General features: G+C 37.3%; 1 protein-coding gene across 1 annotated transcript in view; it reads left to right on the top strand.

Annotated features, from left to right (window-relative positions):
* The window catches only part of LOC120860712 (eukaryotic translation initiation factor 3 subunit H), a 99,520-nt gene that overhangs the window by 81,745 nt on the left and 4,468 nt on the right, over positions 1–13,307 (top strand). Inside the window, exons 3-5 of the mRNA XM_040236459.1 lie at positions 2,437–2,604; positions 4,158–4,257; positions 5,503–5,652. Coding sequence (XP_040092393.1) covers positions 2,437–2,604; positions 4,158–4,257; positions 5,503–5,652 — 418 coding nt within the window. The remainder of the gene's footprint in view (positions 1–2,436; positions 2,605–4,157; positions 4,258–5,502; positions 5,653–13,307) is intronic.

The following is a 13,307-nucleotide window of genomic DNA, read 5'->3' as shown; positions in this document are numbered from 1 at the left end:
ATGACCTGCAACTTCATATATTTTTTTGTGTAATAGTGAAATTTCAGTTCATTGTAGATTTTTCAAGAGCAGTTTTATTAACTCCCCTGTCATTGTTCTTAACCCTTAAATTTGTTTTTTCATCATATGAAAGCTCTTGTGACCTTAAAAATAAATTTTTATTACTGTGGCAAATCCATAAGGCAACAGGCTTTACTCGTATCTCTTAGTCCCTTTTCTAGCTGAGAGGAATACTTCATTTTCCTTCCTATCCTTATTCAGGAGGCTTTGAGGTAGGTAAGACTCTGTATGAAGAAGGAATCTGGATGTTTGCTACCAAGTGTAAGATGTTTTACTTCATGATTCCTGAAAATACTATTATTAAATCTGTTGTATTCAGGCTGTTTGACTTGGTAAGATTAAAGAATATTTCTTAGAGATAGGCATTTTTATTTTAATTGTTAATGCCTGCTAGAGGCCCGGCGTTAGTTTATAGAAAAATCATTACTTACAAGTAGCATATCCAGTGAGCAGTGTGGAGTCAGAGCATTTTGACTGGGATGAGCTCTCAGATCTTTTTGGAGATGGGAAAACTGAGCATCAGAGAAGGACAGCAAGATTCCCCATGAGAGAAATCCCAGCACCAACATGAGAACCTAGATTGCTAGATTCCAAGTCTTTATTACTATTGCAAGTTGGTAGAAATTTGTGCTTATTTTATGACTAAATTGTACATTAACAGATGTTTAAGAAGTTCCTGTTTTTAAAAAAAGCTCATCCTGTACAATCGTGTTTGCACTGTCAGTTGCTTGTAATTGATCCCTATCTCCACTTTCCTATCCTTTTAGAATAAATATTAAATTTAGTAGCTCTGGCTCCTGTTTTACTGGTAATGTTAGAATTTTTTGTTCATAAATTACATTTGATTAAATTTTACTAGCCAAATCAGTGATTTTACTTTAGAAGAGTTGTGAAACTTTAAAATAGAGATCACAGTAGTGGTTCTATCCCAGTTTTATGTGGTTGATAGAAATCTCTTAACTGGCTAGGAAGGGAATCTCTTATATGCTTGAGAGTGAAAAAATTAAGAGATAATTGATACAGGATCACCGTAGTAATTTTATACTGCTGCTTCTTGAGACCATCATGTTGTATATAAAAAGAAAAATTCAAAAAGCACTTAATTCTGAATAGTTGATGAGTTGGCTGCCATCTTTTGTCATGAGAAATACAACTTTCTTTGGAATAAGCAGATTTATAATTTCTTTATCTAGTAACAGGTGTTGAAAAGACCATGTCCATCTGACAAAGTTTCTTTTATATTCTTTGATCCTGAATTTTGTTTGATTTGTAAAACCAAAGCACTGTGACCAAGGAAATGACATTTAACCCACTTTTGCTGAAACCTGATTAAAAATTTAAAAAATGAAATGGTTGGATTTTGAGTTAAGTATGTTTAAGTGCATTTATTATACAGAAATAGCTTAACTATTACACTAACTATAAAATTTTCTCCTGTTTTACATATTTGCTACTCATTATTGGGCTATATTGCTTTTTAAAATACATTATTTGTTATATTGTCAGTTTGCACTGATTTTCCTAGTAATACAGCTTTGAGTTAATAATGTACATTATAGTCATTAACAATAAAAGTTAATTCAACTGTTCCGTTCCATACATGGTGATTAGCATATGACTTTTCTAATAAATAATGTTGATTACTTAACGTAAAGGAACTCCCAGACAAGAAAAAAATTCTTTTTAAAGTTTAGCACATGCAGCAGGGGGCACCAGATGAAGGCAAAAATGAATTCTTATATTTTTAATCAGCTGCAGCTTGTGTCCCATTCATACTTAAATCATGTAGTAGTTAACTGTTTCCCCATTAGTTTTCTTGATTGTTTTATCTTCTCAGTTCTAAAAGCTTTGTTGAAAACAGTGATAACTGCTCTTAACTTATTCTTTCAAACAGAACTTCTTAACAGCCAACCAATTTAGTAATTCATAAATTTCTTCTTAAAAGAGACCACATAATTACTTGTTTGCAATAAAGCGGTATTATTAGTTGTTAATATTAGTATTCATATTATAATATAGTATATTATTATAGTATAATTACTATACTGTAGTATATAGTATAGTATAATTATATAGTATACTATAGTATAATAATTATTATATTACTACTAATATACTATTATTACTATTAATATTATGTTTAATACTGTCTCTACAGAATGGTTTTTGGTTAATGAGAAAAGAAATGCCCTAATGATTTGAAGGCTTAATTTGTTTTCCTTATGTGTAAAGTGAATGAATTTAAAAATCTGGAAAAATATTCCCTTTAGATAAGAAATAGCTGTATAGAAATTTGTTTCCGAAAAGGCTTGTTTTTTTCATATGGGGGATGTCGTTAACAGTTGTTCTTCTGTCCCTCTCATGCCCGTCATCTAGTCCAGTATCAGATGGAGATGATGCGGAGCCTTCGCCATGTAAACATCGACCACCTCCATGTGGGCTGGTACCAGTCCACATACTACGGCTCGTTCGTCACCCGGGCGCTTCTGGATTCTCAGTTCAGTTACCAGCATGCCATTGAAGAATCTGTCGTTCTCATTTACGGTTAGTAGGAGTTTCCTTTATTATTCTTTTCTTCCCTTAATATTATTGCTACTACTATTTTTGCTTTCTGTCTTTTTGCCTCTAAGAGCAGCCTGGCAGGCCTTCCCAAGTAAATACCAACCCTGTTTCTGCAGCAGCCTCAGCAGCAGCTAAGTCTAGACAGGGTTTCCTTCTTTCTGTTTATTTTTCTTGCTATCAGAGCCCTGATGTGTACATTTTGGAATGCTGGAGTAGCTGCTTCATTTTTATTCCTACATCTCCCCTCCCTCATTTGAAGGGGCTGGTGGAACTAGACCAGATGTCTAACAAACCCCGATTGCTAGAGTGTCTGGCTCTGTACGTGACTGACCAATCATAACACAGTGTGCCAAATTTTTTTTTTTTTATACCTCTGACAGCAGCGTACAAAACCTGGACTGTTTCTTAGCACAAAGATTTTTTTCTTTTCAGCCTATTTAATGGTGTTTCCTCAAGCTCTCCAGACCAGATGTTCTGTGCTGTATCAGAACTGTAGGCAATTTAACAGCTTTATAGCCTTCCCCCTCCCCAAACACTCACAGTTTGCCATATCTGGCAGACTTGCATATAGTTTCCAGCTGAGAAGTAAATGTAACGTCCTGAGTATCTGTCAGAAAAAATACTAATGAATACGATCAATCTTATGAGCTGCCCCCAAATTGTTTCAGTATGTTAACAATTGGATTACAGTAAAGAACAAGTTGTTAAAGTGTACTTATATTGGCTGGAAACATTGCATCATCAGACCTTGATGAATTTTCCACTTGTTTCAATCTATTTTGGTTTTCATTTTATCACCTATTGCTAAAAGTTTCACTGTGTTAAGTTTCAGGCAACATGAATGTTAACACAGGTTTTAGGAGAATATTGGCATGCCGGAGCCGTTATCATGCAGCGAGTGCTAAGCTCCCTTACTCTTGGAGTGTTTAAGCAGTTAGTTTTGACAAAATTAGTTTCTCTAAAACTAAAAAGACACTTGTGATTGCACCTTGACTTTAATGGTTTTGTTTTTACAATTTGCTTTAACTGAAAAACTGTGAACAGTGATTATTAGGATGGATAAATTGTTTGCAGGGCCATTCATTTAAATTAGGGACAAAGGAAATACACAAGTGCATCCAGTGAGTTTTCATGTTTAATATTAGTATTTTTCTTTTAATTATGCAAGATATATATAAGGTGTATGGAACATATGCTGTATTTAATTTTTGTCAAGATTGCTGGTTCCAGCTGAGTAGATTTGAAAATAACTGTATTTTGTATCTTATACTTTCAGGAGGAAGTTTTTCTGCCTAGTATAAGTAGGATGATAGTTTTTTGCCTTTTCACTTACCGTTTGCTATATTGCTTTGAATCTGCTTCCGATTGTGCTCTGATCTTCATTTATTTTTATTTTATTCTTCATTTATGTTTATTTTGATCTTCATTTTGCCAAGATTGTACAATAATTAACAGAATGTGCTCAGAACCAGTGTCATTTGAGCACTGGTAGTGACAAAATTCTTAATAATTTCTTTCTTTTTTCTTTATTTGAGATCCCATAAAAACTGCCCAAGGGTCTCTCTCACTAAAGGCATACAGACTGACTCCTAAATTGATGGAAGTTTGTAAAGAAAAGGACTTTTCTCCTGAAGCGTAAGTGTTTGGGGGCCTATAAGGCATATGTTAAGGACTGGTGTTTTTCTTTTAAGATACTAGTTTGCCACATGTATTGAGTCCTCGGCAGTGGTGCGGTAATGCTTCTGCCATGTGGACGGTAGAAGTGTCTGCATGGCTGAGTGCCCCTTGATCTCTCCCTTTCCATGTTTAAACTGTTCTTTATGGAATGTCTCATCTGTTGTTCTCACCATGGGTGAATGCAGTTAGAATGAGAATTAATTAGCTACTGGATTTGAAGAAATGCATGATTAAATAAAAGGAGATGGGATGAGTGTTCAGCGGCTGTCAGATTGTAAGCTCTGCGTCAGAACAGTTGTGAGCCGTTTGTCTTATTTTCTGACCTCCTGTTTCATTGTGGGGGACGGGGTGTGGAAAGATACAACGTTTTAAGGGTTTAGTAAGGAGTGTGGCTTTTGGGAAATTTCATGGATGACAGGAATGCAGAGAACTAATTATTAAAGCTGTTTTGTGATCCTGCATAATGGCACTGGGATATTTACATTAAAATTTTCTAAAATTCAGAATTCTTTAATTTTCTGTTAATTATAAGAATATGTATTTCTTAATAAATTAAAGTTAGTGGCTTTGACTTCATTTGGGACAGGCAGTTCATGACTAATTTCCCATTTGGCTCCTAAAGAAATTAAGATACAAAGAATTTTAAAAGAAAAGCTAACTCATGAAAATCTCCTGGGTATGGTAATTATAATTAAACTGTGAGAAGTTGCATTCTTCCTGTGTTTTCAACCATTGTATGTGGAATAGCCTGTGAGTGTCCTGCTTGTTGTTAATCTCTTTGAGTTCAGTTGGCTTTTAAAGTGAACTTTCCAAGAATGAGAGTATTTCTCTTTTCTAGCTGTTTATTTTAAATATTTTAGATATAGATTATATAGCATAATTTCTTATGACATTTACCTTTTTTAGTATGTGAAATTTCAAAGATAGCTGATTATGAAGAAAGAATTGTTTCTTCGGCTAAGAGTCTTATTTTCTGGTCTTATAGCTCCAACTCACATCATTTTTCGAATTGTTCAAATCACTCAACTTGTGCTTGATTCTGTAGATCTCTGGTTTTTCTCCCTTTTTTAAAGATTGCTAATGAAACAAACAAAAACCCCGAAGAGGGCCTGTAATTAGGAATAATGTAAAATGTATGAAATAGTCACTTTAACACTTACTTCTGACCACCAGACTATAAAGTATTTTTAACATGCTTCGCAGATTGAAAAAGGGAAATATCACCTTTGAGCACATGTTTGAAGAAGTGCCGATTGTAATTAAGAATTCACATCTGATCAATGTTCTAATGTGGGAGCTAGAGAAGAAGTCAGCTGTAGCAGACAAACATGAATTGCTCAGTCTTGCTAGCAGGTAAGCAACCCTGTCTCATGAAAAGTCCACCCCCCCCCCTCTTTTTTTAAAAAATCACTTTCTGCAAAAGATTTTTTAACTTAGACTTTACCTGTGAAACAAGGGGGGGACAATGACTTAAGTGTGTTGGGAGGTTCTTAAGACATAGTAACAGCACGTAGTACTTGTCCAGCTCTGCTCAAATCCCAGGAAGAACACCATGAAAGTGAAAGTGTTAGTCTCTTAATTGTGTCGGACTCTTGGCGACCCCATGGACTGTAGCTCCCATGCTCCTCAGTCCATGGGATTCTCCAGGCAAGAATACTGTAGTGGGTTGCCATGCCCTCCTACAGGGGATCTTCCTGACTAAGGGATTGAACCCAGGTCTTTGGCATTGCAGGCATACTCTTTACTGTTTGAGCCATGAGGGAAGCCTGGAAGAGCACCATGGTTATCAATAAAGTGAGATGAGGTTTGAATACTAATTACCTCTTGTCACTGTAGCTGACACTTCCCTTGCTGTGCCATTTTTGCTTTGAGATGGTAAATGCCCATGGAGGAGGGGTTTTTTGATGTGGCTCGGCCTTATTTATTGTATACCGACATTAGAGGCTATGGTGTTATGTCTGGATACTTAATAATGCTTAGGAGAAAACCAGAAATGCTTGTTTGTTTTACTGTGGCACTTGCCCTTGTTCAGATGTAGACTCTGTTTAGCAGTAAAGTTTCAACTTGAATTTTCAACCAAAATTAGTCTGAACCTGACTCTGGTTTTTGCTTAGACAGTGGTGACATAGTTTGCCCCATCCTGACTGCCTTAGCTATCTAGTTGCTAAGATACTATTTATTATATTGGTAAAATGCTGACTGAGGTGTGCCAAAACAGGGTATTTCCTTTATGGAATTAATGTTTCATTTCCCCTCATTTATTGCTTTTAACAGAAATATGAACAGAGTCAACTATATGTACATAATATATAGCTCCTCCTAAATGCTCTTTAAGCTTGATGCTAGTGATTGTTCTCTGTGGCAGAAGGAAGCTATCAGCAGGTAGGTGTAGGTAAACTATGAATATGCAGTTGCTGAATGGCTGAGAAAAGCAAGGTGTGTTTTCTTAAAGCAACCAGCTTGGAACAGCAGCTCAGGTATTCATCAGATTTTTAGTTATCCCAGATAGAAGCTTTACAAAAGAATATACAGGCTTTGTGCTTCCTCAGTGTAAGACAAGTGAGGATAAACCCAGAAGCACAGTGTGCCCAGTGCTCTTGTCCACGCACCAGGACAAGTGCGGCTGTGGTTGAAGAACCACCTTCCCATTGCATGAACTCATCGCAGAGACCATTAGAAAGTCTTTACGGGGGAAGGAGATGGAAACTGGATGGTAAACGGAGTGCTAAGTAATACAGCCAGGTTGCAAGGCTCATTTGGCACTAAAAAGTGTACTGTTGGACTGCAAACATACATTCATAATAGTCCTTTAATTTGTCCCTTTTAGAAGGTCATATTTTTCTTCATTGCTTTCAGAAACACACTCGGCACACCTGTATTTAAAGCACTGAGCTAAGAACCTTTTTCAACATGCAAGGTTACAATTTGATGTATTAAGTATATAGTTATATAATAATTTTGAATTTACTATGTGAAAGCTTTTGCTTATATAATTTATGTCTTCACCTTTTCCCAAGCTTCCTTTATTGATCATACAAAACAAATACAGCCCTTCTCTGCTTTCCCATTACCAGTGAGCTGGTCTGCAATGTCTGTCTGTCCAAAGTAGCGTTTATAATAGCCAAGAAACTGTTCATAGTTCACCATAGCAACTAAGATCAGGACAAATATTTATTTTACTATAGTTTTTATCTTCTGTATTTTATGTGAAATAGGAAAAGGCCTTTGCTTTCCACGTGAAGCTGTTTAAGAGAGTAAATTGGTATTCCTTCGGGGAGAAAAAAAAGAAGCAGCCTTGAAGCTGTGCTTATATTAATGGACTGCTACATTGACCCGAATTGATAATACTAATTTAAAACACTGAAATAAATGTAACCTTCATGCCTCTCAAATTTTAATTTCCAACATTAGTAGCCCAATGATGTTAATCATCATTTGCCATACAAATTTTTTCTAAGAAACTGCCTCAGAAATCATTCTGAAGTAGCTCCTTAAACACTTTGCTTGGTCTTGCTTTTCACAACCCATATGTGTGTATCAGTTTTTTGATTTACCTGATAAATTTGCTCTATGCTATGAATAAAACATACTACATTCCCTTTCATTGGAAAAATTCTGATTCTCAATTTTATTAGATGGAAGTTTTGGTATGGTTATTTCATAACAGCCTTTATTAATTTTTAAAAATGTGTTACACAAGCCTTCAGTTTTTCACACATGAAAAAAAATTCTGCTTTTATTTCCTCTTTGAAAAAGTAAACTTAAGTGTGGGCATCATACATGAGGGACAGTAAGGAGAAACTGACACTGCAGCCAGAGCAGGCTTGTCACTGTGCGTCCTGGCTCACAGCTGTTTAAGTTCTCTGCTGCCAGTTCTTTGTTTCCTGGGCAGTAAAAGAAAAGACTCTATTATTGAGACTCTGAACAGTAACTCTGTTTCAGTGTTCTGGTTGCACTGGTACTGAAAAGATCTCCATAAAGTTGTTCTTGGTAATGTTCCTGATTCCCTGTGAACGTTATCTGTGAAACAGTTCTGTGTTATTGTTAATTCCTTTTGCCTTTCGAGACCCAAACTGTGCAGATATTCAGCTATTTCTTGCTGGTTAGATTTCTGGAGAGCACTGTGGTAATAGAATGTCATGAGATGTTTACAGTCCACATACCTGTGCTCACGCTGTTCCACTGTAACATGTACCTGTATAACACGTGATGTTAGTACTTTACAGGAAAGACAGTTTTGGTGGTGAGGGAAGGTCTATTCTGGTAGTACCTTTCTTGTTGCTGAAATCGGTGCGGTCAGACTCCCGGATACAAGATCTGGAAACAGATACTCGATCTTTCTCTGCAGTGGCAGTAATTCTCCTCAGTGGCTTTTTCCTGTGTCTCTACTCTCTCTTCCATCACCCAGTCAAGGATTGGGGCTGACCTTTCCCTTCTCTGAGTTTCTCTGCACTTCAGGATATCGATGTCTTATATAACAAATAATCGTGTAGTGAATTACAGTCTTTCATATTTCTTTGGGCCTCAGTTCTTTCACTGGTGAACATGAGAGTTCAGGGTCTCTATGAGGTCTCATCCAGTCTCTCTTTTTCTGCACCCTTTTTCCTGAGTATCTCCAGTTCCTCTCTGTACTGGTTCTTTTCTGTTCCATTTGTTGACTGGCTTTCCCCATTTAAAAAAAAAAAAAAATTTTTTTTTTTTTAAATGCTCAACTCTTGAGAAAAATTGAAAGAATGATAAATCATACAGTAAACACACACAAACCTTTACTTGTATACCTTTGCACCCACTCTCTTTGTAGACATAAATGGGTTCTTCCCTGAACTATTTGAAAGTAAATTATAGACCTGATACTTAACCCCTAAATACTTGAACATGCATCTCCTGAGAATAAGTAAGGACATTTAAACTTGTTTAAGCTTCTCTCATCTTAAAAGACGAAGTTCCAAAAAGAATACCTTTTGACCTTGTATCAGTTTATCCATTTCCTTTCACCATTTACTTCACTTTTTCCTTTACAAACTTTTTAATAGGATTTTCTGCATGCCGCTCTCTGTATTTACTCATTTCCCATATATCCTAAACACTCAGTGTTCCATCTATTCTGTGATAGAACTTTTGCTCAAGCCATACAAGGTGACTTTATCACAATATTGCTGGACATGGTAGACTCTTAAGCATTTAATGTGTTGATAACAGTTTCTTCCTGAAATATTTTGAGTCTAGGATTCTACTACTGGGCTACTTGTCTTTCTCCACTTGTCGTTCTCCACTCAGCCTTCCTCTGCTCATCCCTAAATATGTGTTTCTTGGGGTCTGTCTTCCTGTAAGTGATTCCTGGGGTGATCTCATCTACATCCTTGTCTGTGGCTACCTTCGGTCAGGGCCTCATTATTTCTTTTCCTGATTACTTTCACAGTCTCTTAATTTCCTGCTTCTGACCTTTTCCCGTTTCATTGCAGTTATCTTGCTAAAACTAAAGTGTATGATCACATTACTCCTTTGCTTAGAATTTTGGCTGAGTCCCCTTTGTCCTTAGAATAGAATCCAGACTTCTAGCCCTGGCTTCCAAGAGTCTCTGCTGTGTGACTGTTTGCCTCTTCAGCTCATTGCTCCCCTTCTGCCCACATCTTGCCCTTCTTTCGCGCTTCTGATGGACTGAGGTAATTGTGGTTCTACAGATGGGTCACACTTCTCATGCCAGTGTCTCTGAACAGGCTTCCTACACACAGTAGCTGAAGTGTCCCTCCCCCTGTTCCTTGTCTTCAACTCCCATCTCCAGCTCCTTCAAAAACTCAGAATTCAGCTGTCACATAATCTGGAGGGTCTTCATCTGATCCTATCAAACTATCTTTTAAGCTTCTCTTCTGTTATAGAGCCTCCCACCACTGTGCTGTACTTCTCTCTTTGTGTTCCCCTCTTCTCAGTAGAATGATTTGAGTGTGACTGGGAAAGTAAGTATATACTTAGTAATGTGTGTTGAAAGAATGCATGCGAGAGGACACAGTGTTGTTAAGTTTCAGAAGTTATTTGGAAAGCAGTGTAAATAATCAGTCGATCTGGACATTTGATTAGATATTGGGGAAAAAGTATTTTTAATCCTCGTCTTGCACTATCAGCTCAAATTACAGATGAATTAAAATCAGACTATTAAGAAATTTGAAAGAAAAAAAAAACAAAACACAGAGTGAATGAATACTTAATCTGATTTCCAAGGAAGAAGAAATGTCTGAAAGTTAAAGGTGATTCACAAAATTATAATAAGATAAGTATGAAATAAGATTTAATTTGCAAAAAACACTTGATTTTTAGGTTAAGCCATTAGGCCAAGCTACTATTATCAAGGTAAGGTAGGTAGTGCCAGACCTAAAATTAAAAGATTAATTTACACATACCCACAGAGACCAGATCTATGCCCTTTCTACTATTTAAGATGAAGAGTCAACGCTTTCTTTTGTTTTTTAGGTTATAGATGGAATCCATATAGAATTCGTATTTTAGCTGGATTTAGTTTTACTCATTCCCAGGATTCCCGTTCTGTTTCTTCCTCAGTCTCTTTTCTCTCTTAAGTGCTGTAACCAACCATTCAGCTGCTCAGGCCAGGAAACAGGGAGTCAGCCTTGATGCCACGGTCAGTTCTGCCCATTTTCCTCCATGCTAACTGCCACTGGCTAGTCCATGCCACTACTACTACTGTCTGATATCACGGTATATTTCGTGTGTGTGTGTGTATGCAGTTTTAAAAGTAGAGATAAAATTCACAGAAAATGAAGGCACCATTTTAACCATTTTTAAGGAATACATTTTTAATATATTTGCAGTATTGTGCAATCAATACCAATTCACTTCCCCATCCCCTTGCAGTCACTTGTTACTTTCTGTCTCTATGGATTTGCCTCTTCTGGACATTTCATATAAATAGAACCATATTATAAGTAGCCTTTTGTGTCTGGTTTCTTTCACTTAGTGTAATGCCTTTAAGTTTCATTTATGGATCAATACTTCATTCTCTTTATCATGCAGTAGTATTCCATTATATGGATGTATCACAATTTATCCTTTTCTTGTTCCCACTTTCTGGCTGTTTTGAATAATGCAGGTATTACCATACACATATGAGTTTTTGTACGAGCATGATTTTTCAGTTCTTTTGAGTGTGTGTGTGTATATATATATGTATACATATATATATATATACACACACACACCCCTAGGAATAGAATTGCTGAGTCATGTGATAACTTTGTGTTTAACTCTTTGAGGTTCCACCAAACTGTGGCAGCACCGTTTTACATTCTCACTAGAAATGTGTGAGCGTTTTAATTTTTCTTCATCCTTTCCAGCACTTCCATCACTTCAGTTCAGTTGCTCAGCCCTATCCGACTCTTCATGACCATATGGACTACAGCACACCAGGCCTCCCTATCCATCACCAACTCCTGGAGTTTACTCAAACTCATGTCCATTGAGTCGATGATGCCATCCAACCATCTCATCCTCTCTTGTCCCCTTCTCCTCCCACCTTCAATCTTTCCCAGCATCAGGGTCTTTTCCAATGAGTCAGTTCTTTGCATCAGGTGGCCAAAGTATTGGAATTTTAGCTTCAGCATCAGTCCTTCCAGTGAATATTCAGGACTGATTTCCTTTAGAATGGACTGGTTGGATCTCCTTGCAGTCCAAGAGACTCTCAAGAGTCTTCTCCAACACCATAGTTCAAAAGCATCAATTCTTCAGTGCTCAACTTTCTTTATAGTCCAAACTCTCACATCCATACATGACTACTAGAAAAACCAAAGCTTTGACTAGATGGACCTCTGTTGGCAAAGTAATGTCTCTGCTTTTTATATGCTGTCTAGGTTGGTCATAACTTTTCTTCCAAGGAACAAGCATCTTTTAATTTCATGGCTGCAGTCACCATCTGCAGTGATTTTGGAGCCCCCAAAAAACAGTCTGTCACTGTTTCCTTTGTTTCCCCATCTATTTGCCATGAAGTGATGGGACCAGATGCCGTGCTCTTAGTTTTCTGACTCTTTACCATCTTCTGGTTTCTACTCTCCAGTGTATTCTCTGTGTAGCAGCCAGGGTGGTCATTCTAAACTTTAAGGCAGTACATGTCACCAGGGCACCGTTCATGTCAGAGTCACAGGGTCTCATTCACACTGACTATGTTTCTGGAGTGTTGCATGGACAGCCAACAGTTCCTCACACGTGCTTGTCTGACCTCCCTGACCTGTCTCTGTGTTCCTCCCATGCCAGGCCCCCATATTTTAAAATCAGTCTAGTTGTTGCCCGTCTCAGGCCTTCAGCACTTGTGCTTTCTTCCACCTAGAATACTTTTTGCATGGCTGATGCCTTCTAATCCTTTACTTTCAACCTGTCATCTTTTAAAAGAAATATTCTGACCATACTATGTAAGTGTCTATCTCATCTCTTCCCTTCTTCCTGTCAACTGTAAGCTAGTGAAGACCAAGACTACGAACGTCTCATTCACTGTTGTCTCCTTATTTGTTAACAACACTGAGGCTGGAACATAATAGTAATTTAGTAAATAGTCTTTTGGAATGAATGAATGAATCCTGTTTGTCAGCTAGTTATTTTTAGATTACGTCTATGTGTAGTGGGCCTTACCATGGTAGGAGATGGTTGCAGGAGGAAATCAGTGAATATGATGGGCACTGTATAAACCGTTAGCATCACTTTATAAGAAGATTTTGGTAAGTAAGCTACAGTCGAAATTTCTGGAGAAGAAAAGATGAAAAATGACTATATTTCAGATTCGAGGAAGGATAGAGGGAAAGGAGCCCTCTTCATTTGGCCTTGCAGAATAAATGCTTTTGTTACTCTTTCAGAATCAGCTAGGTAGAGAAATCACGTGCCAGAAGTCTCAAGTCTCTTTGCCTGGTTCTTCCTTTCGGTGACTTCTGATCTGAATGTCTGGAGCATAGTTGGGGAGGGCCGTGGTGGGGTTAAGGAAGTGCACTCAGGAGTACTGAGCTTAGGTTAAACTT

This window comes from Oryx dammah, unplaced genomic scaffold (assembly GCF_014754425.2).
Source record: "Oryx dammah isolate SB20612 unplaced genomic scaffold, SCBI_Odam_1.1 HiC_scaffold_11164, whole genome shotgun sequence".
Classification (NCBI taxonomy): domain Eukaryota; kingdom Metazoa; phylum Chordata; class Mammalia; order Artiodactyla; family Bovidae; genus Oryx; species Oryx dammah.
This window is presented reverse-complemented; position numbering and strand designations above follow the sequence as displayed.